Genomic DNA, 23,388 nt, shown 5'->3' on the forward strand with positions numbered 1-23,388 from the left:
GAATGGCATGCATGGGTATCGTCCACGAAGGAAGCCTCTCCTAAAGCCCATGCACAAAAAAGCACGCCTAGAATTTGCTAGGGCCCATGCTGAAAAAGATGAAGACTACTGGGACTCTATACTCTGGAGTGATGAGACAAAGATCACTGTTTTTGGAACTAATGGTTCAAAAACTGTATGGCGCGTAAAGGTTATGGATTTCAAAGAAAAATGCATGGTGCCTACAGTATCCTTATGTGGGGCTGCATGAGTGCTGCTAGTGTTGGGGAGCTGCATTTCATTGATGGTATCATGAACTCAACAATGTACTGCTCTATACTGAAGGAGAAGATGCTGCCATCACTCCGTGCACTTGGTCGTCGTGCACTTTTCCAACACAACAATGATCCAAAACACACATCTAAAGCTACTGTTGCATTTCTGAAGAAGAACCGGGTGAAGGTGATTGAATGGTCAAGTATGTCTCCTGATCTGAACCCAATCGAACACCTGTGGGGAATTCTGAAGCGACAAGTTGAGAATGACTCTCCATCCAGCATCCAGGCTCTAAAAGAGGTTATTCTTGAAGAATGGAAAAAGATAGATGTTGCAATATGTCGCCAACTTGTTCGTTCCATGCCTAGAGGACTTGGTGCTGTCCTTAAAAATCACGGTGTTCATACAAAATACTAGATTTAGTAGTTTTTGTTGTGGGGTGTATTCATTTTTGCTTCAACTAATTTGAGTAAAACTGAAGATTTTGTGATCTAAGTTAGATTATTAACCTTTAATTTCATGTTATGGAGTTAAATAAGTGTTCAATAAAACTCAGCCTTGTGAAAAGTTCGGAAATTGTTCATTGAGCTACTTATTGAATTTGTACTTTTTAAAGGGGGTGTACTCATTTATGCTGAGCACTATATATATATATATATATATATATATATATATATAAACAGCAATGGGTGTATTGTCAGCATATAAAAAAAATATGAACCATACCAAAACTAATCAAATCAAAGTGAATTGTGGCTAAGATTCAAATCTGAGATAAACAATCCTAATCAAATCAAACCATTGTCAGAGCAAATGCTTACACCCCTATAAATGACATCCAGTAATTTTCTCGGAGCATGTGACGCTAACCTGAGAGGGCATCTGAGGCTGCTGCATGCCCTGACGCATCCCCATGGCAACATGCCCCCCTTGTGGGAACTGGCCCATGGCCGCAAGCCTGTTCTGTAGCTGATGGAGAGAGGAGATATATCACCACTAAACAAGTGCAACTAATCACACGTTCGCTCAGCAGCTGCACTCGACAAAAGAATAGGTTCGTTCCACAGCATGTTATTCGAAAAGGGTGAAATCAAAAGCATGCACTGGATCCGTTACACAGCACAAGAAAATCCAAAAAGGGGGATTGAGAAGTTGTGCATTCACATTTATTATTACACAATGAAGTGAAAGCTGAAGCTCTACCTGCTGCGGGCCTTGCAAACGTTGTTGGAGCTGGAGTCTCAGCTGGTTGGGAGGTAGTCGCAGCTGGTTGGGCACACCAGGAGCTCGATTAATCCCGGGCCGGACCGCCATGCCCGCGTTGCCTGGAAACGCCATCCTTGGGGCCCCGAAACTCATGCCCTGTGTTGTGCCCATCTCAGCAGGAAATTGTGAGGGTGAGGTGGGGAACTGAGAGGGGTAACTGGGCAGCTTGGGGTCCATGGGTACAGGTGTTGGAGGTTGAGACTGAGGAAAGTTCTGGGTGACAGGTTCGAGGCATCCACTCTGTAGGTGAGACAGTAAAGCGGTCAACCTTCACACACACTGTTCTTGCAAAAGGTATGAGAAGAATGTTTTTCTAATAATACTAACCTGAACAATCTTGTCGATGCCCAACGCTCTGTCCAGCTCGACCAACTCACTCTCGTCGGTGCGGCTCAAGAAAGTGACCAGCTGCTCCAGCAGGACCTTCTCGTCGTTACAGCCCTCGGGTGTGGTGGGCGGACACAACATCTTATCCAGCGGACACGGAACACACTGCCTACTTAGAGCAGAGAAGAAGGTAATTTAGGATTCTGATTATGATGAGGAGAAAGGAACTTTGGTTAAGCGGCTGGCAATTCTATGTTATGTTGCACAGCTTACTGATTTGGCAGGTAAGTAGAATTTGGGTGAAAGTGCACATCTGCTTCCTTGTGACTCAGATATATTCATAGCAGTAATTGTGACTGGAAATATAAATATTTCTATCTATTCTTGAGAGATGAGGTCAAACATTGGACCAGCTAATAGTTCATAAATGAACAGTTACACACTGATATTAATCAGAGATAATTTACTTGAATGTTCTCAGCACATGTAAACACAAATGTAAACCTAAAACAAAACAAAAAAGATAAATAGAAACATTTAACAAAAACAAATTAATAAATACAATACAGACACATAAAATGACTAAAACCTAAAGAAAATATTAAAATAAAGGCTAATGAAAAATATTTATAAATAATGTATCATTACATAAATTTTACTAAAATAACACAGCTACTTACTGTAGTTAAAATATATATTAACTTCCACATTTTTATGAATTTCAACAAAGTCCCACAAAGCCCTGTTGAGGCTTTTTTTTATATCTGTTTTAATTATATTTTTAACTAAAATTCCCCCACCCAAATTAGAAAGAAATTTTGGGATTATTAGATAATTTGTGTAATTTTACATAGGTTATTTTAGTTGCTAGCAATAACAAAACTAGGGTATACATTACATGTAAAAAATAAAATAAAATAAAATATAAATGAATAGTTATTGTGATATTAATCAAATTGTTTGGTTCATTTCTATAACCTGATTATGATCAAGAATTACTGTATGACATTGATAAACGCTCACTCTTGAGGAGAGGACAGAGGGGCCTGTGTCTGGTTACCCAAGCTGCTATCAAAAGCCATTGGTTCAACCAGGGACAAGGGCTGGAACTGCTGAGACTCAGGAAGCTCCAGTTTGGCCAGTGCTGAAACAAATGAGACAAAACAAACAATTGTTAACAGTCTTCTCCCCTTCGTTTACCAATCAAACCGTTTCTGTTTTCAAGCATGGTGACACGTTCAATCCTGCACCTGTGTTGGTGTTGAAAGAGTTGAGGCTGGTTGGATTGGCAAAGGGGCTGCTGCTCTCCTTGGGTGGCTGAAACGGGTCTGTCTGTCCAAGATCCGGCACCTGGACCTGACCCTGGTTTGGTGTGGAGGGGTCACAGAACTCAAAAGAGGACTGATTTGAGAGGTTTGATCCATCAGGGAATGCTACAGAGAGAGGTGGAGGAGGACAAAGGAGTTATTGAGGAGTTAGGACAACTGAAATATTCATTTTATTATTACTCCTTTGGGATGGGCATCACCTTGGCTTGATGTTCCTGGTGACTCTCTCTTCACATTCAACTCGATGGAAAGGATGTCCTCAATGGGCTGGACAAGCACTGGCTCCTCTACTGCTTTACCCCCCACAGAGCTTCTCAAAGTGGGCAAGAGCTGGTTCAAAGTTTCCAGATCGGTACTGGGAAACTGCTACTTATGTAAACACACACAGCGGTGGAGTGGAAATGAGAGCAAAGGTCATCAACATCAAAAGGCACACCAGAGCACAAGAAAGACAAAGTCCACACGTGACTGCCTCAAATCAACATATGGGTTCGACAGATTAAGAAAACAGTAACAGAGTGAACACAGCGAGAGTAAGGCCTATCATTAATATTCAGTAGGACACTGCAGGGGAGTTTGAAGCTGGAATGGGCATGTCCAGTAACAAAGGTGAGAAGAGTTTGATGCAATGCAGCGACTTTTGGAAAGTGGAAAAAGATCAGTGTACTGTGGGCCATAACACTATTTAATATTGGTTTTTGCCCACATAAAGAAATATAAAACTATTGCATGGAAAAACAAATTTAATTTGTGCACTGCTATAATGGCAAGCTATATATTTATATTATATTTAATGCTAATCAGTTTTTGTCTTCGGACAAAAAGTGAAATAAAATTGAGTTTATATTTCTTCATGTCAAAATCACTTATTCAGCTTTACTGAATAAAATGGCAATTCAAATAAAATTTTACTTGACAAAAATGTTTAAAACTATATCAAGTGTTTTTAATATTACCTTAAAACATGTAGCAAGATTCAACAAAAACATCTGAAAACTGACCTCGTCGTTAAAGCTTGAGCCTTCTGAAATAACATTATGATAAGTACACTATTGTAATATAAGAATGTGAATTCCTTATGCTTTCTTCAGCAATTTTTAATTAAAATTGTTTAAGCATTGTCATGATGTGCATTTTTTTTAATTATTACCTCATTCTCATTACCACTTGTGAAATAAAAAGAATCTTCATTAAATAGTCATTTTGGTGCCGAGATTAATTCTGAGAAAAAGTAAATAGTCAAAATAGACTTCCGTCAGCCAAACATCCTATTTGTGGTCAGGCTTTCAAAGGCTCAGGAGTGTTAACACTAGAACATTCAAAAGTTTGGGGTCAGTTGTTTTAAAAGAAATAAATTATTTTCAGCAAAGATGTATTAAATTGATCAAAATATCATTTATAAAGTTGAAAAAAAAAAAAAAAAAAATGTAATAAATGCTGTCAAGGCCATCAAAAATGTTAAAAGAATATTAACAAAGTAACGTACATAGAAATATTAAATCTTACATGTACATATTTTTTCCCATAATGTATTTAGATTCATTCATTAAGCAGGAATAATGAAATAAAGATACCGGAAAAGTAAATACCGGGCTGGGCTTGTCACTGGATTGAGGCGAGCAAGGGACTGTAGAAACGGTGGTGGTGGTGGGGGCAGCAGCAGCACAGGGCACATTCTCTCTGCTCCCTTTCTTCTCTGCCTTCACCTTGACTGTACGGAGGCTGAGGGCAGCCGGAGGAGGCAAGTCTTCCAGGTCCTTTTCATCCGTATCCAACAGGAAGCGTAGCAGCTGGTGGTCCTGGGGCTCCTTCCCATGTCCCCGTGCTACCAAGGCTGCATTAGGACTGGTCGGAGGCTCCTTCTTGATGTCAGGCTCCTTGCCCGCATCTGCAGGACTAGTGTCCTGGAGCAGGCGGTGCAGAATCTTATGTCGCTCAGTCAGACTGCTGTGAGAAGCCGGACACTGGGCCATGGTCGCGGGACGGGGTTGGGAGTCGAGTTCGGGGGCACTGTCCAAGAGCTGGTTAAGTTTGGGGTTGCCCACCGCAGCGACCTTAGGCTCATCAGCGGACGCTTCCGGCGGTTTGGCCGGAGGCTGACGTGCTGGGGAGCTGCTGGGGGTCGGAGTCTGTCTGGGGGGTAAGGGAGAGGGGAGAGAGAAACTGACACTGTCGCCGCAAGACTGCTGCCTGGTCAGTCCGCCAGCGGGCGAGTGGATGCCGGGCGCCGTGGGGGAAAAAGGATAGCCGGGCACACGTGGGCTGCTGGCCAGGCCCGGGCTGCCCCGTGGAGGTCGGGGCGACATGAATGAGGTAGGGGTGGCTGTGAGAGGGCTGCCAAGTGGAGAGGGGCTTCTGACCTGCTGGGAGGGCCCAACGCGGCTGGGCGTCAGGTAGCCTGGTGGAGTGGGTGTGGGGGGTCCAGGAGTGGCACAGGTGCCATTGCTGTTGTTGAGATGGAGGCTGAGGTCACTGGAGGGCTGCAGGGCAGGTGAGCGGGAAGGTGGGGCAGCAGGAGACGGAAGGCTGGGGGTAGTGTTTTCCTGAGAGCTAGCAGTGTTGTGTTCCCTAAAACAAACATTATATCCAAAAAACATATGTATTGTGTGATGTGCTCATATAAATGCAACAGAAATCATCAGCTACCTGTCTATAGTGTGAATGCCCATGATGAAGGGCTGTACGTCTGGGTTTGGGGGGCAGCAGAATTTGCAGCGCGTCTGCGCACTGAGGGACGTCCCATCACTGAGTGTGAAATGGTACAGAGGACTGATGGCCGTGCCGTGGGTCATCACTGTCAACACACACACATAGAGCATAAAATTTTTTGTATTAGTTACCACATTTACAAATATCAACTTAGAGACTCATTTGCTAACTAGAATTGCCTTTGGCTTACTATAATTGTCTTCTAAATTTAGGATAAATCCACATGTACCCTGCATATTAACACTACCATTCAAAAGTTTGCTGTCAAAAATAAATACTTCCATTCAGCAAGATACAATAATTTGACAATAATTTAATTTAATAGAAATGTTTTTTTTATCAACAAATTAGAATTTCAGAATCCTTTATGAAAGATCAGGTGACACTGAAGACTGGAGTAATGGCTGCTGAAAATTCAGATTTACCATCACAGGAATGCATAAAAATGATTCAAATATATTACAAAAATAGAAAAACTTTATTTTAAATTATATTAAATAATATTTTGAACTATAATGTATACATTTCTTTTTATAACCTTTTGAAGGAGGAAAATAACATGTTTGTTCTGTAAAACAGATAATAAATCTGTTTTTTTTTCAGGCAAATAAAAATTGGGCTACTGGATTAATAATAATAATAATAAAAAAATTGCACGGATTGATCAGTTATCAAAATAATTGTCGGTTGCAGCCATATTGGGCAGATTAGAACACCTTGAACGAGTGAATGAGGGTATGAATAAAAATCTGAGTGTATATCATCAAATAAATCCATAAAAAGTCATCTAGCTAAAGAAATGCAAGGTCAGATCATTACTGCTTTAAAATGTCAAGTACTACTCAAAATAGCTAGAACGGAGGTGAATGTGCTCACCCTCGTGAAGCAGCTTCTTGGCATGGGAGGGCTCATTGCCCTGAGGCTGGAAGAATGCATAGATGCACTTCCTGACCAGGTCCTCCCAACCTGGTCGGCCTGTGGCCCTCAGAGCACTCGTCTCAATAGAGATGATTTTCCCTGCGCGCTCACGCACACACACGCACACACACACACGCACACACACACGCACACACACACGCACACACACAAAGCAAACACCGAGAAAGATCATTAGATTCTGTAAACAGGACTTCAGGTTCAAGAGGAGGAAGCTTTAAAGTCCCAGATTTAACAACAAACCATTTTGTGCTTCCTTCTGCAAGAACAGAAAAAGAACAGTTTCAGGTTCAGTTCAATATTACTTCAATTTAAAATAACTGTTTTCTATGTAATTATATTTTAATTATAATGTCTTTACTATCACTTTTGATCAATTTAATATGCCCTGGTTGAATAAAATCCTTAATTTCTTTAATTTCTTTAAATAAATAAATAATAATAATAATAAAAAAAACTCTTGAACAGTAGTGTACTAAACTAAGCAAGTTTTCTTTGAGGGAGAAAGTCATGTGTCTATTTAGACAGGAATTACAGAAACAATTTGTCAGCTCAATGCACCTGTCACTTGTTGATGTGACAAAAAAAAAAAAAAATAGAGTGTAATGAAATGGCATAACATTAAGGTGTCAGGAGATGCATTTTAAAAAGTGCTTATAATCAAAATCATTATCTCATGAATGAGATTCTGAAAAAACAGGGAGACGTACTGCAAAAGACCATCTAGAGTCTAACATTTTTATATTTACTGCAATTAAGGCAATACAATTAAGAACACATTCTGTGTGAACACTTGTGTCCGTCTTTGTTATAGTAACTACAGATTTCGGCTACAGCTATTTCAGCCACGTTTTTCTGCTTTGCAATATTTGTTCTATTTTTACTTCAATGTTTCTGTCTTTGGTTTAGCATATGACAATAACACTGCATGAGCTCCTACATGATGATAATGTGCCCAGAGTCCTCCAGCTGAGACTAAGTAAGTATGTGTATATGATGAAGCACTACCTGTAGGGTCCTGCTTGGTGATGAAGGACTCTGTACTAACAGGGATCTGAGGTGGACGGGGCATTCGGCATGCTATACAGATTAAACAGCTCTGCAGGTCTGTGGACAACAGAGACATAACTGTTTAAGGTGCAACATGCAACACATACCGAACATTTTTTCACAAATCTGAACAGAACATGATTAAATATAATTCAGTTAGAAAAATGCAATATAGAAGAATTATTATTAGTGAACCCCGAAATAAAAAAAAAGGATTTCACATTTGAACACTAGCGTGTCAATGACAGCTTCACCAGACTCCTTGCACGAAGCTAAATATTTATATGGGTATGATTTTATGAATGTGTGTGTGGTCTCACCCTCGCCCTCCTCCTGCACCGTCCTGGGCTGAGAGACTGTGAAGCACTGCATGAGCTCATACTGCTGACGGGCCTCCTGGTTCTCTGCGTCCACCTCGTCTGGAGGCCTTTTCAGCAACCTGCAGTTAAACGTGTGGCTGTTCCCTCGGCTTTGCTCCTGAGGCCATGGCACACCGTTTACTGCAAACACACACAGATGTGAGAGGTTGACCTCTAACCTTTGTGCTAGTATTTACAGTGAATGATTAACATAGAACCCTACCTGCCTTTTGTTTTTAAACCATTTTTTTCTACAACTAACACAAAAAAACCAGCTTGCTTCTCCCATATCTCGGTTGGTTATAAAATACAAATATACATAAATATGTAAACAATTTCAGTTACTCATTTAATAGCTCTGCCCACAAAGAAATTTCATTGGTCCAAATTCCTACTCGCCAAAGCTTTATATTAATCATCAAATATCTTTTGAGTAGCTGTAAATGTGTCATGTTGCATCGTGTCTGGTTAGGTGTAAAATTTTCTGTTAAATCTTTATCTACTGTTTTGCTGTTACTGTGGCCCTTCTCTCTGAGAGACTCACCAAGGCTCTTTGGTAGCAGGTTGCGCACAAACTCGTTGTGATCACCCACATGAAGAATGCTGTAGACGCTGGAGGTCCTCAGCTCTTCCTGGGTATAACCCAGATAACCGTTGACGTTCTCAGACACAAACACAATGCGCCCCTCGCGGTTCACGACGAAAAAGAAGCCATCCAGGGCCTTGTGGAACAGACAGAGAACAGAGATGGAGGACTAAAATAAGATTTTGTCATTCCCAACCATAAGAACTGAGCCAGAATCAGATGAGGAGAGAATGAAAATTTTGGTCATACAATCTCAATATCAGTCTTTTCTGCAGATAAAGAGTTTAAAAAGTCTAACATACCTCCAAGAGAAGTGGCCCAAGGGCTTCCTTCTCCACCATGCCCTGACTGCTGGACGATATGTCACTCTTTTGCACCTCATCATCTGGAGACATCAGAGCTGCTTTTTCTATGGACAGGCAAAGAACATCATGCTTACATTTCTGGTAAGAAACACCAAAGATGTCTAAATTTCAGTGCATGAATATAAACTATGGAGTCAGTAAACAAAACACAATATTAATAAAAAATTATTAAATAATTTTTTAATTAATAATTTAATTATAATAAAGTATGCATAAATGTGACAGTCAAGATATTTATAATGTTCTAAAATATTTCTAAGTCAAATAAACGCTGTTCGTTTAAACTTACAGTTCATCATAAAATCGTGAAAAAAAATGTATCACGTTTTTTATAAAAATCTGTGCATTTATCATAGTAAGAAATGTTTCTTGAGCACTAAATCAGTCACTTTTAAAGATTTCTGGATGATCATGTGATACTGAAGACTGGAGTAATGACTGCAAAAAAAAAATCAGCTTTGCCATCACAGGGAAAATTACATAATATATAGAACAATTAATACACTTGTTAAAATTGCTATAATATTTCACAAAATTACTGTTTTTACTGTATTTTTGATCAAATAAATGCAGACTTGAGCATGACAATTCTTTCAAAAGCATAAAAAAAAAATCTTACCAACCCCAGATATTTGCACGTTAGCATTAACACAGTGAAACACATATTCACAGTTTTGTTTCGTTTTTTTGCCCCAGTTTGGGTTCCTGGTTAATGTAATCCACACCTTCCAAACCAATCGTACACATCCCTACCCATAAGAGCTTTCTAATGTGTAAGCGGCCTTATACAAACACACAAAAAAACATGCATAATTTCACTATTGTCCTCCTTCCTCTCTTGGACTGGGTGGATGAAAGCTACGCAGCGGAAGCCTCTCTTAGACTAATGTAAGTAAAGTGGTACTTTTGGACAGGAGCCAGCTGAAGTAAGTGCGGAGAGCACTCTTGAGAAAAGCTTGAGACTGAAGAGTCACAATTCAGTCACTCCTGTCCCAGTTCGACTCAAAGGGCTGATATAAAGTGTCAATGATTATTCTGTGGCCAACCTACTTAACCTTTTTCTCCTCTCGAGATCAAAGCTTCTGAAGGACCTCATGAGAACACGGCTCAGTCCAACAGCTGGAGAGAAGAGCGGACGAGACTGTTTGTTTTGGGCTGCATTTTAAGTGAAGACTTCTTGAAGAAAAGGCTAAATTTAGATCAGAGCTCAAGCACTGTATTTACACACATAATAGCAATGTAGCTCTCACCGAGGAACTTCTGCAGAGCGCTCAACTCGGCGGCGACATCTGTCTTGTTAGCTGCGTTCTGAACTCTGGAACACGAAAGTTTAAAATGAGGTCAGTCTGGTGGGAGGGGATAGGAGTTTTAGGGGTTTTACAGAAACGTTGCTTGGCCAATATGTTGTAAGGAATGGGAATGACAGAGTAAACTTAAAATGTCCACACAGCTATTTCTTTTCTATTTTGCATAGCGGTCAATCGATGTGGATATTTTGATGGCTGATGCCTATATCTTACAGTGTGATCATACAGATTCATGGTTGGGAGAAGGCTTTTATATTAAACATTTTTAATAAACAAATTAGCCTAATTAAAATAAAAATCAATTAAGTAAAATAAAATTATCTAAATTAAAAATGAATTAGTTTATACATTTCTATAAATTAACTTATCAATACTTATTCTCAGCACTTTTTTTTTTTTTTTTTACTCTTAGCGGTATAACAGAAAACCTTTTCAGCCAATCAGCCATGCAGATTTATATTGGTCAGCAACTAATTTTAAACTTGGTGTAAATGCCAGAATAAATAACAAATTCATACACAGGACATTTGCAAATATATTCATTCAGTTTTAAATAATTTATTGGTGATGCACATCAATTGAAGGAGTACTGCAACTTTGGGCCCTGGAAGTTAAGTCAAGTCACCTTTATTGATATAGCACTATGCAATACAGATTGTGTCAAAGCAGCTTTACAGTATTAAACAGAAAATAGTACTGATAATGCAAGAGGACAATAGTAAACACTCAATTTACCAGTTAAAGTCAGTTCATCATAGATTCAGCGATGTCATCGTCGAGCTCAGTTCAGTTCATTTCAAATAGTATCTGTACAATCTACAATACTGCCAGAAATTAAGTGTCCCCAACTAAGCAAGCTAAAGGGGACAGTGGCACTGATAGTGGGCAGCTTCATGGATCATGACATAAACAACGCAGTTTTGATTTCTGGTTTGAAAACTGAACTTTGCAACATTATTTTGAAGTCGTAGGGGCTGAAATTAGTCAACATGTATTTAAGTGAAGACAGTGGAAAAATCTTAGGAAAATCTGTGGACAACAAGAGAGAAAAGGAACCAAGTCTACATCCTTAGACTAAGCCCTAAACAAATTAATACAAATGGGAATCGGAGTCAATCCCACAATTAGCCTCCCTGGCAATCGATCACAACTTTCTGACACCACTCCCACTTGAAACACAGCCAGCTGCCATGGCAGCAGCGCTAATGTGGCAGTGGTGCAGCAGGCGATACCTGATCTCATAACAGAAGGCTCTCGATCTGCGTGATGTAAGGGCTTTATGTGTTTGGTGTGTCACACATACACAGACAGCTGGCCTATAGACACAGAACTGCCAAAAATCTCCTACTCTTTTTTTTTTTTTTTTTAAAGGGAAAACAGATGAATCAAAGCAAAATACTTCACAATTCATTTATTACTGTTGTTTGCCAAGGCATGAATCACCATTACTATTGCTCATACTTAGAGTTATGGTTTTGTTCAAATCCCTAACCATAAGAATGAAACTGTCATAACTCACCCCACACTGTTTGTAATACCAACATGTACAATCAGGGCTCCAGATTGTGACCATTTTTTTCTGCCGGTGCGACTAATTTTTGTGAGAAGGTAAACAAACACTTATGTAAAATAAAATAAATACATAAAATCACAATTATAACCAGTGTACAACAGCAGAGGAGCACTTATTGGCTTAGAAGTCATTAATTTCTACCTTTTCTCTATATTTTGAAATTATAAAATCATTATTATAAAATATCAAATCAAGAAATCAGATTTTGTCAGAATTGTACACTTTCACAAACTTTACAAGTCACAAACATTTCTTCAATTTACTACTAAATCACAATCACTGAAGTTGGTCAGTTCCATATGCTAGAAAAATAATGGTACATTTAATATGAATGGAAGATATATATTTTCTGTATAGTAAAGTAGATTTTACACCTGTTAATGTTGTTAATAAAAGTAAGTTTTGTATGCATCTTAACTCAAGCTAGTGCTTTACTGTCAAATCTGTATAAACAATAAACAAAAGAAAAATAAACAAGAAACGAACATGAAATATTATTAGTAACATTACTTAATTTTATGATTAAATTACCTAAATTATCTTTATTTTGAATACCCTGACACACACACACACACACACATATATATATATATATATATATATATATATATATATATATATATATATAAATGTATAAATATATTAGTGTCAAAATTTGTTCGTTAACGTAGGCGATAATTTTTTTCTAGTTTAACGTATTCAAATTACTTTACGTATGGGCGGGAATGGCCACCCACTCACAACTGCTGCTTCTGTCACTTTTTCTCAAGACAAGAAGTGAATTTATTCAGTCGCAGAATGACTGAACAGGAAACGTTTCAGACACGCGCTCCACTTCACTTTATTATCAGGTGCAAGTTAAGCGAGCGCGGACGGTCCTGTGCTCAAAGGCGACACACGCTTCCTTTGTGCGTATCCTTTCATATCAAACTGCGAAATAAACTATGTGCAAGCAGTGTCGTGGTCAGTTAATTCATGGAATTACCAAAAATTATGATTAAAAATGATTAAAGCTGACTTAAACTGTGCATGCATGTAATATATTTTATATATATTATATACAGGATATATTTATATGTATGCACATCTAGAAATCAGCCCAGCACTGTCTCACTCATCTAAGACATCCTATTTAACTCGTCAGTTAGTGTTTATTTGAGCACTTCTGTCAGTGAACGCCGCCTGCAAAACACTAAAATAAATATCAAAGAAATAATTCAGTTAAACAAGAAAGTAGCCTAAATAAGAAAGTTAAATACACCCTGTCTTACGGACGCGAGCGACGCAGCGCGACAAAAGAACTCATTATAATCAGTGATGCTACACTGGATGCAGCACAACACGACATGATAAATCCCCGTCCGGTCTGTGATGTAGGCTACTGACACAGAGTTCAAATGTCCTGTATAGACACTAGACAGACTAAACCTGTCGCAACGCGGTTGTGTTGCGTCCGGTTTACTTTTCCGCCACCAAGCAAGCTCAATAGCTAACTCCTCATCTGCACACGCTCTCTTTGAAATCGGAATCGTTGCCATATTTCTTGTTACCATCGTTTATTCATCGCTGTCTCGTTTGTATTTGGCCAGTTTGGAGAAAGCCTCACCAAACCTGACCAGCCAGTGTTTGTGATCACGAGAACTTGTGCAAACGCTGATGGGTGACATGAATGCAGATGACTCCAGATCGGTGATGCGGTATTTGCTTTCCCAACAAGATCCATCGCCCAACACTAAATTAATTTGCTGAATGCATAAACTGTGCGCTCAAATCTGCCAATCGCTCAAATCTGGAAACGCTGTGTTTGAGGTAATTTGTTAATTACCATAGACTTAGAATTTGCAACTATTACAGTTATTACACTTATATACAAAACTTTGTATTATGCTTGCTATAGAGTTTGTGAAGTCACGTGCACTACCGCCGGTGGCAGTAGACAACCGTGGTAGCAACCGACCACCGCGGTGACACGGTTGTCACGGCAACCATCTCAGCCCTAATTACAACCACCAATCAAGGTTCTGCATCATGAAAAAGCCTACAAATTAAAAGGAATAATATATTTAAATTTCACAATTGTGATGAATCATTCTAAATTCTAAAATCAGACTGTGATTTACTGAATTGAAAAAAAAATTTATTGTGAGGTGCGTAAAGATTCTCCTCCTATTAAATACATCCTGTCACTTTACATAAGTGGCAAAGTGAACAAATGACTATCATTATACACAGTCCTCAAAAGGAGCGGAATAATAACTCAAGCAATTTCACCCAGGCACTGAACTTCACAGCGAGCAAACAAAGCTAATGGCTGCCAGTTTTCATGACCTTTGCCATGTGAATTGTGCTCTGACTTCATTACTCAGGTTTCAAATTTAATTGAATTTAGATTTTTTTCTCAAGTACATTTTCTGAGGGGCTGGAATGTTAATTAAGTGCGCTGTTCTGTATGAGAGCATGAATAAAATGTGGAAAATGTCTTTGATGTACCCATCATCCAACTGAAAGTGATATTTGGTCCTAACGTCCTCGTTCATATCATCCGGCAAACACATCGACAACCTTTTTCATATTCATAAACAGATCGGATTGATGCGCAGGAGCCTTAAAAATGTTTAAATTGCAAATGCTTCCATGACAGATCAGAAGAATTTACTGCTGTACTTCTGAATTTGAGCAGATATGCTTGATGATCAAAATTAAAGATGGGTGGCTTAGTTAAAATTTTGATAATTATGTTATGGTGACAGAATAAATCATGATTACAGTTATTTTTTACTGTAAATTCAATAGAAAAATGGCTCCAAAGACACATCCTGCTCTTTTTTTCACATTATTCAATGTTTGAAAATCTCTTATACATCTACTATAGTATAAATGGACACACTTCTACCACTGCACTGGTATTATGGCTCATACTGCCAAGCCCTAAAAGTGTCGTAAGAGGCCCTTCAGGTGACAGTCCAGGTAAACACGTTGGTACACATCTGAAAGTTTAAGCTCATGAGGTGAAAGTGTGTTTTTGTCTGACACGATTAACACCACCCTGAAGCAGGGATATTAGAGGTGGGGCGGCAAGTTCCCGTTTCTCCTTTCTCACAGGGAGAGAGGGGAAGCTGAGGTCTACGAGAGGCCCTCTCTTGCACAAGGTCAGGGGGCAGGTTAACGTCGCCATTGGCTGCTCTCTCGCACGCCCCTTTGGCCCTCTTTCCTTAGGCTCCGAAATTGAAAACAGAGAGGGTCCAGTGCTCTAGGTGACAAACTGTAGAACGAGAGCAAGCAAATGAGTAAGATAACCCTACTGAAGGATGACCAAAAACATAGATGTTAAAGGGGTCATTCGATGCTACATGCACTTTTACAAGTTGTTTGAACTGATGTGTGTTGGCAGTGCGTGTACACAACCACCCTATAATGATCAAAATCCACCCAGTGTTTTTTGTTTATCTACTAAAATCTTTACACCTTTCTCAAATCAAGCTGTTTTCAGATGTCTGTCTGTGTGATGTCACACTTAAAACCTAGAAAAGTCAGATTTTCATGATATTATATGTATAGTATATTAATTATACTACTTTAGAGTTGTAAAATGACAGTACTTAGGCCTCATCCACACAGAGACGTATTTAGCTGTATAGTATACACATACATTTTGTATCTTTTTGGAAGAGTGAAACCGATATTTTTTGAAACCCGGGTCCTAGAGTGGATAAATATGAAAACACCGCCCTTGCGTTTTCGTGTGGACAGCGAATCCGTATATTTTCTGAAACGATGATGTCATCAGCCCACGTCTCGCCCCTAGTCAGACATCACTACGTCACGTAACAGAAACATAAACAAACACTGAACGATTGTCTTTTTATTAACTAACATTAACATAGATTTATAAATGTATTGTTCCATGTTCGTTTGCATAACGTGCACAAGGTTTATGCGCATAGTCAAAGTCTTCATCTCTGTTTTTAGAGCATCTCTGTGGCAGAATTACAGCGCCACATACTGGTCTGGAATGTATACTACATCATTTTGTGTCAGTTTTGTGGTTTCGTGTAGACACAGATATTTCTTGAGAAGAAGAAGAAAAAAAAGATTGAATAGGGAAAGCTCTGGCTTCATGTGGACATAGCCATAATTTCTTTGCTTGCAAGACTTAAACCCTCAAGTGTAGGTGGAAAAACTCTGACTGCAGGTTTACAAATGCTTCTCATTACAAATCTACCTGAAATGTGTGAAAGCATAACATGCTGTAATTATCGGTCCACAAAAATGTTGGAAATTATGCAAACGTGAAAATAAAGTATAACTAGTGCACACGGCGTTTAATAATGCGGATCAACCAGCCCTAGTACATGCAGTCACACATAATAATAGAGACTAATGACACTTCCTGCTTCCTGCTATACATTCTACTGTTCGCACGTATGTTTCACAATTTAACCCATTTCCCACTGCTTTGTTAAAATAGCTAAGAATAATAATACTGTATTTCCTCCTGCTTCGCATGCAGATGTGCCAGATATAACTTCAGCAACTATTTGTCAAGTGCCATTTTAAAGGATTATGGTGTATACATTACAGTCCTGCAAAGAAACTATAGACAGCTTAAAATGTTTGTGCTAGCCAGTGCCTGCCCATCTAATATGCAGATCCCACAGCATTCTGACACTGATGAATTTTTTGATCTTTGGATAAACATCCTCTCGTGGCCTGTTTGCATAAGTGATATTCACTATTCCAGGGGCTCCTTAGTTTGCCATGCCAACAGAACCCTTTTCTAGGCCTGCAAATCATGAGATGACATGTTTACCGCTGTCAAAATGAAGAATGACCGAGATTTGAATTACTTTTAAATGTGAGACAACAGGGGTGATTTGGAGCTAGCCGACATGCTTTGTTCACACTTCCAATTTACTTTTGAGTTCTCAAGCTTCCTCTCTCAAGCTTCCTCTAATTTCGAAATAACAGCGACAACAGCAGCAAACCAAGTCAGCTGCTGAAGCAAATCTAAATACCATCGAGTTTCATGCCAATGAAATTAATACTACACTGGTTTAGCTTAAAGGTCAACCAGAAATAATCTCCTAACAAATAAAACGATCGATGATAAGGAAAGGAGCCGGGTTCCCAAGGACTTGACTCAATTCAAAGTCTGACTGGTTGGTCTTAAAAAATATTTAGCCATTGAGAAGAAATTGAAGTCTACTGACAGCAAGACTAGTCCAAGCATAGCCTACTATTCCAAGACAACAGACATTTGTGAAACCAACTGAATGATATCAAAGTGATTCAAGAAAATCTGAATAAAACAGATGGAATAACTGCAAGAAATAAATGTTATGTCTGTCTTTCATTTAGCCTTTGTGCCCACTGCATGCTATATGGCATTGCTAAACACACAATGCTAAAATAATTATTTATGTACCAAGTGAACTCAACATAATCTTAAGTAACCAGTTTTATATAAAGCCAAAATACTTCACTGCAGATTTAATAATAATGTGTTCTTTAAACATAACACAGACATCTAGTTTTGATAAGAGCTAACATCTAATGATCAACCAACACTGGGCTGGTCATATATCCAAAACGTCTGGTTTAAAGGAATACTTATGCCAAAAACCGCTATCACTCATTCATGCTTATGTCACTGAAAACCCGTAATATTTTCTTTCATCTGTGAGTGATACAAATGAACCATACAAGAAGTTCATAAGGCACAGACAACATTTCTATTAACAATAGTATTAGAAAACAATTATGCAATTGTATTCTATACTATATATACACAATTCTATATATGCACAATATTCTACATATACACAGTTCTATTTCACACTACTATAGAATAATACACTACTATTTATGTTTCTGAGAAATGTCTCTTATACTCACCAAAAGCTGAATTTATAGTACAGTAAAACATTGAAAAATTAAAAAATTGTAAAATTATTACATTTTAAAATAACTATTTTCTATTTTAATATATATTTTAAATCGTAATTTGCTCTAGCCATTTCTCCAGTCTTTCGTGTCAAACAATCCTTCAGAATCACTCTAATTAGCTGATTTCTTATTATCAGAGTTGTAAATGGCTGTGTTGCTTAATATTTTTTTGTAAACCATGAAACCATTTATTCAGAATTTTTCTGATGAATATAAAGTTAGAAAGCATTTATTTGAAAAATAACTCTTTTGTATCATTATAAATGTCACTTTTAATCAATTTAATGAATCTTTACAAAAAACTACTATTTCAAAAAAATCTAAACAAATCAAAAATTAATAAAATTTTACTTAATCACTGACTGTTTCTTGGACATAATATGCATTTGTCTAAAAGCTCTGTCCAGTTACTGATTAAAACGAACCAAAGAGGCAAGCAAATAATAACATCCTCTGGGCCCCCAAAAAATATCTCCGTAAAACCCCTGCGCATTTAGAAGCTCCTAAAAAAGCAGTGCTGAACAATGTCATTTTCACAATGTCATTGTGATTTACAGCAAGAACAAAACCTTCTGTTCTGTTTTATACATTTCACTTTATTTCTGGTAATGCTAATTTATCTTGAAGATGACTAAAGGAACACAAGTTCTTATCAGATTAGGCATGTCAACAAAAATAAGCACTAAAATTTTTGCAGTGTCAATTACCTATTTGTACTGTGAAGTATATAGAAATACTTGTGCGCAGCCTACGCATGGACACTGGCTACTCACCCTGCTCGCGCCGTTTGATCTGCTGGATCTGGTCCACGGTGCTCTTTAAGATGTGGCATTTGTCCGGCTTCACGTTCAAGCTGGCAATGTCGCTCATGTTGGCCGAAAGTAACTCAGCCAGTTCGTCAATGTAGCGGCATTCCAGCTCACGCCGTCGCTTCTCCACACTACCATACAAACAGGAACAAACAAAGAGAATTGTACAATATTTAGAACATATTTAAAAGAACCTTAAGACCTGTACTTTACAATCATACATGATGTATTTTGAAATATTTTTTATTTTATTATATATGTACATTTACTGTACATTAACTCGAGAAAGGATGTAAATAAAATGAAACGCGTACATTTTAAATATAAAGATGCATTAGCACTGCATTTATGCGTTAGTACTCAGTTGAAAGAATAAAGTCTAAAGCATTGTACTTTACAATGTAAATTACAAAATTACAAATTAAATGTACATAAAATATTATTATTAAAAAATTATTACTTTTTAAAATTTCTTTTTAAGATGAGTACTTTAATTCAGCAAGGACACATTAAATTGTGACTTACTATTCTAGACCAAAAAATGTCTACTGCAAATAAACACTGTTCTTTTGAACTTTCTATTCATCATCCTAAATATTATATATCATTGTTTCCACGAAAAGATTAAGCAGCAAAACGGTTTTCAACTGTGATAAGAATTGTTTCTTGATTTCTGAAGGATCATGTGATACTGAAGACTGAAAATACATTTTAAAATATTGTTAAATAGAAAAATTTTATTTTATTTTCTAATGATATTTGACAATCCCTGTTTGCTGTATTTTTGATCAAATAAATTAATACATATAGATATTTTTAAATATATCATACACTATGTATTTATGAAGTGCTCAGTAACCTGGGGGTGAATAAATCAACAGATAAATAATAGCACATGGCAACATCTACCTGGTTCATAATAATGAAACTAATATGAATCATATTTTTAGTTGAAAATGACTTGAAATGCTCATTTCAATACACAAAAGGAGACTTACAATAAGCTCTCCCTTCCTTTGCTGGCACATGAACAACCAACTGCACTCGAGAATTTTTTTTATAAATAAACAAAAGAAAAAAGCCAGCCTGCTGCTGCTCTGTTATGATGTTTTTAAGACAAAGCCTTGAAGTGGTAAATTTTGGCATGGAGGCTGAGTGGGCATTCTGCAAGGACTTAGGCCCTGAATAATTCATGATGCTCAAAGAGCACTATGATCACAAACAGCCCCTGAACCCCGATTTAGGGGTCTCAGCGCTCTGCCACCTGATAGAGGCAGAGGATTCTGCAGTTGAAAGGAGGAATGCAGGGCAAGGGGAGACTATAGGTGCACTCAGGGACAAACTGTGGGTGGCCTGGAACCAAAGCAAGGCTAAAACACACACTTTAACACAGACGTATCATTGTAGAGCTAATAAGGGTTGGGCTGCGTACAGTCCTTGCACTAGCAGGCATTCCTCAAAGGCTTATGCTGCACATGGGTTATCAAGCTGAGAGGAGACCGTGAAAGAGAGAACGGCTGAATAGGAGAGAGAAAGACAGATGGTCAGGGGCTATAGTCAAGTAATGTTAGATATCAATGGAATGCAAAGGCTTCAGATCTGAGCCCATTTATCATTCGTTCAAAAACAAAAGATCGGCGATGGCGAGGTGAAAAAAACACTGTAACTGGAGGCCTGCACCATGTTAAAAGCAACTGAAAAGATTTGACAGAAATGTACGGATTCTAAAGACACCGAATAAGGGAGTTTTTTTATTTTTATTCTTTGACACATAAAGAGTATAGGAACGTGTTCGCGAGTTTGTGTCATTCACTAACGTCTGTTGTGCATGTGCAAGGATAGATAAATGCTTCTCTTTTGAAGTATCATTTATCAAAGAATTCTAAAGAAATAAAATGCATCAGTGGTTGTCAACATTAACAATAATATTCCTTCCTTGAAAAGAAATGTTTCTTGAGCACTAAATCAGCTCATTAGAATGGCTTCTGAAATATTTATGAATGCCTGAAGCAATTGCTTTTTGAAATATATTAAAACATATATCAAGTGACCAGTGCAGGAAGGAAATAAATAATTCTGCCTGATTCATAATCAAAATTATTTGGTTTCATAAAATGGATTATTTGCTTGGCGGAAAACAAAAAATGGCTATTTACAGAACTAAAGACACTTACAATCAGCTCTGGCTTCACTCCAGAGTGCGCGTATATGCACGTGTGCCATGCATGTGTGACCAACGTCTGCTATACGTGTGCAAGGATGGAGGAAAGTGCTTATCTGTTTTTGGTTGTCCCGCTCCTGGGTAAGTGAGTGCATGTACATACGAATGACTTGCAAGTGTGAGTGCATGTTAACGTGTGTGTGTGTGTGTGGGAGAAGACGGCAGAGAAAGTAGGTCAGCGCCTCGCCAAGGTTGTGCGCACGCGCACTGCTTGCACAGGTCAGGGCGCTGCGTGGGGTTGCTATAGAAACATGCTATTACATCAGCCCCGCCAAGGCCCTATGGAAGAGTATCACTCAGCCAGACAGACCAGTTCTCCTGCAACCAACCCTGACACAAGGAAACCTTAAAAAAATGCACTGGCCTGCCATGTTACACCTAAAAACAACACTTTTGAAACTATATTGTGCATTGCTCGTGATAGATATTTTTAGGATGTGTTCATTTTATTTTATTTAGTTTAGTTTGCTTTTAGTTTTATTTATTAGGTTTATTTTGTGCACAGGGTTTGAATCTGGTCTGGGCTATGTGCTGATTTCCCAATCCCACTGTCCTTTATCCTATTGGCAAACCCAATAAAACTTAAATAACAAAAGAAATAATAAAGAAATGGGGTAATATTGAAAGTGTCTAAATTGTCACTCTTATTCTAACATTTAAAAAGCTTTTTATAAAATATATATTTCTTTATTGATAAATTAACAAATGCTTATAAAAATTTAAGTGTCTAAATTGTCAACCATATACTAACTGTTGTCCTTATTTTAACATTTAAAGGACTATTTTAATAAATAATCAATATTTATTGATAAATTAGCAAATGCTGTGAAAATATAAATGTCTAAATAGTCCCTCATGTTCTAAATTTTTTTTTACATTATTATTATTGTTAAACAATAGGGCTGGGTTTTGACAAATTTCACAATTAAATTAGATTCTCATACACAAGCCTGCAATTCGATTTGATTACCAATTCAAACTGAAATGTCTGAACTGTCGCTCTTATTCGAACATTTAAAATACTTCTTATGAACAAGGTTTTGTTAAGAAATCATAAAAAACTAACAAGAACAAACACACACAAAAAAATAATACTTTTTTGTTTTCACTTCAAGCATGTCAGTTGTTAAAATAAACTTTCTCCCGCTATTCCCATTTGCTGCACTTCCTCTGCAACTCCTTGACTATACTGTCAGCTGTCTGCTTGTAAGTCATTGTATTACATAAAATAAAACACTTAGTAATGTGAAACACTTCAAACTGGAGAGGAAAGCCAATCTTATACTTCACCTGGGACCAGAGGTATCACATGGAGAGCCCTTTCTCTTCCGTGACTCTGGGGTGTTGGGGTCAAGGGCATTCTCCCCTGCAGCACTCATTTTCAGCATATGCACACCTGCAAATCAGGGTAATCACAAGTCAGCCAATGGAGTCAAGTTAACCATTCTACTAAATAAACAGAAAGCAGGACAATGAAGTTAAATCATCCAGTGAAGAAAATGATAGAAAATGAGTCCGTAATGTTGTTGTTTATAACCAGTTTGATAATATCATCTAGAACTACAAAATAATGGTGGAAACAGGATCCCAGGCACCAATTCAGACCAAGCAGGTTCTGGAAAACCAGCAAACTTCAAGTTAAACAAGTTCTGAAATAGTCCCATATTTCTGTAAACACTATGACAAGTAACATATCTCGACCTGAGAGCAACAGTCAGATGACTCCATATCAGGCATAGACTGAGGTGACAGCTCGTTCCAGCTAGCAATACGCATAAATCGATGGCTCCTTTTGGGGGAATTGTAAATCTGCTGTGAAAGGGCTTGCTAATTGAAAGCCTTCTTTGATCTGTGGTGCTATCCACCCATGGATAGCTGTGTACTGCTAGAATAGGCAACCGCTAAACCACCATTTGTAAGGATACTGTGTGTGCGTATAAAGGGCTGGTCACACTTTTCATTTTTTCACTTTTCTTACTACATGAAGATGTTAATGGAAGATTGTCGTGGCCTTCTAGCTGAACTAAAGTAATAAAAACAAAAAAAAATCTGCAGGACTACATCAAAGTATGGATGACATTTTTACATTTTTAATTCATTCATAGACTTATGTTTTTTTTTAGATACTATTTTTATTAAAAAATCTTTCTGATCAATCTATTTTTAGTAAAATCAACAAATTAAATTCATTACCTGCTGTCTGAAAGGTTGGGGTCAATAGTTTTTTATTTTATGTTTATAATAAAAATAAGAATACTGCAAAATATTATAACAATTTCAAATAACCACTTATAATATAAAAAACATTCTAATATGCTTATTTAGTGCTCAGGAAACAACTCTTTGCTCTC

At 37.8% G+C, this 23,388-nt stretch overlaps 1 protein-coding gene across 3 annotated transcripts in view; it reads right to left on the reverse strand.

The window, feature by feature from the left end:
- The window catches only part of LOC132106602 (nuclear receptor coactivator 1-like), a 56,420-nt gene that overhangs the window by 6,044 nt on the left and 26,988 nt on the right, over positions 1-23,388 (reverse strand). For 2 of the 3 annotated variants that reach the window (XM_059512427.1, XM_059512428.1), the window contains 15 exons: positions 22,328-22,433; positions 18,781-18,947; positions 9,119-9,225; positions 8,775-8,952; positions 8,192-8,371; positions 7,830-7,928; positions 6,762-6,902; positions 5,823-5,970; positions 4,766-5,744; positions 3,377-3,542; positions 3,099-3,281; positions 2,872-2,992; positions 1,849-2,020; positions 1,459-1,761; positions 1,126-1,224 (listed from right to left, as the gene is read on the reverse strand). In XM_059512427.1, coding sequence (XP_059368410.1) covers positions 1,126-1,224; positions 1,459-1,761; positions 1,849-2,020; positions 2,872-2,992; positions 3,099-3,281; positions 3,377-3,542; positions 4,766-5,744; positions 5,823-5,970; positions 6,762-6,902; positions 7,830-7,928; positions 8,192-8,371; positions 8,775-8,952; positions 9,119-9,225; positions 18,781-18,947; positions 22,328-22,425 — 3,141 coding nt within the window. In that variant the 5' untranslated portion in view covers positions 22,426-22,433. The remainder of the gene's footprint in view (positions 1-1,125; positions 1,225-1,458; positions 1,762-1,848; positions 2,021-2,871; positions 2,993-3,098; positions 3,282-3,376; positions 3,543-4,765; positions 5,745-5,822; positions 5,971-6,761; positions 6,903-7,829; positions 7,929-8,191; positions 8,372-8,774; positions 8,953-9,118; positions 9,226-18,780; positions 18,948-22,327; positions 22,434-23,388) is intronic. The other variant, XM_059512429.1, reaches the window with a different exon arrangement.

This window comes from Carassius carassius, chromosome 27, assembly GCF_963082965.1.
Source record: "Carassius carassius chromosome 27, fCarCar2.1, whole genome shotgun sequence".
Classification (NCBI taxonomy): domain Eukaryota; kingdom Metazoa; phylum Chordata; class Actinopteri; order Cypriniformes; family Cyprinidae; genus Carassius; species Carassius carassius.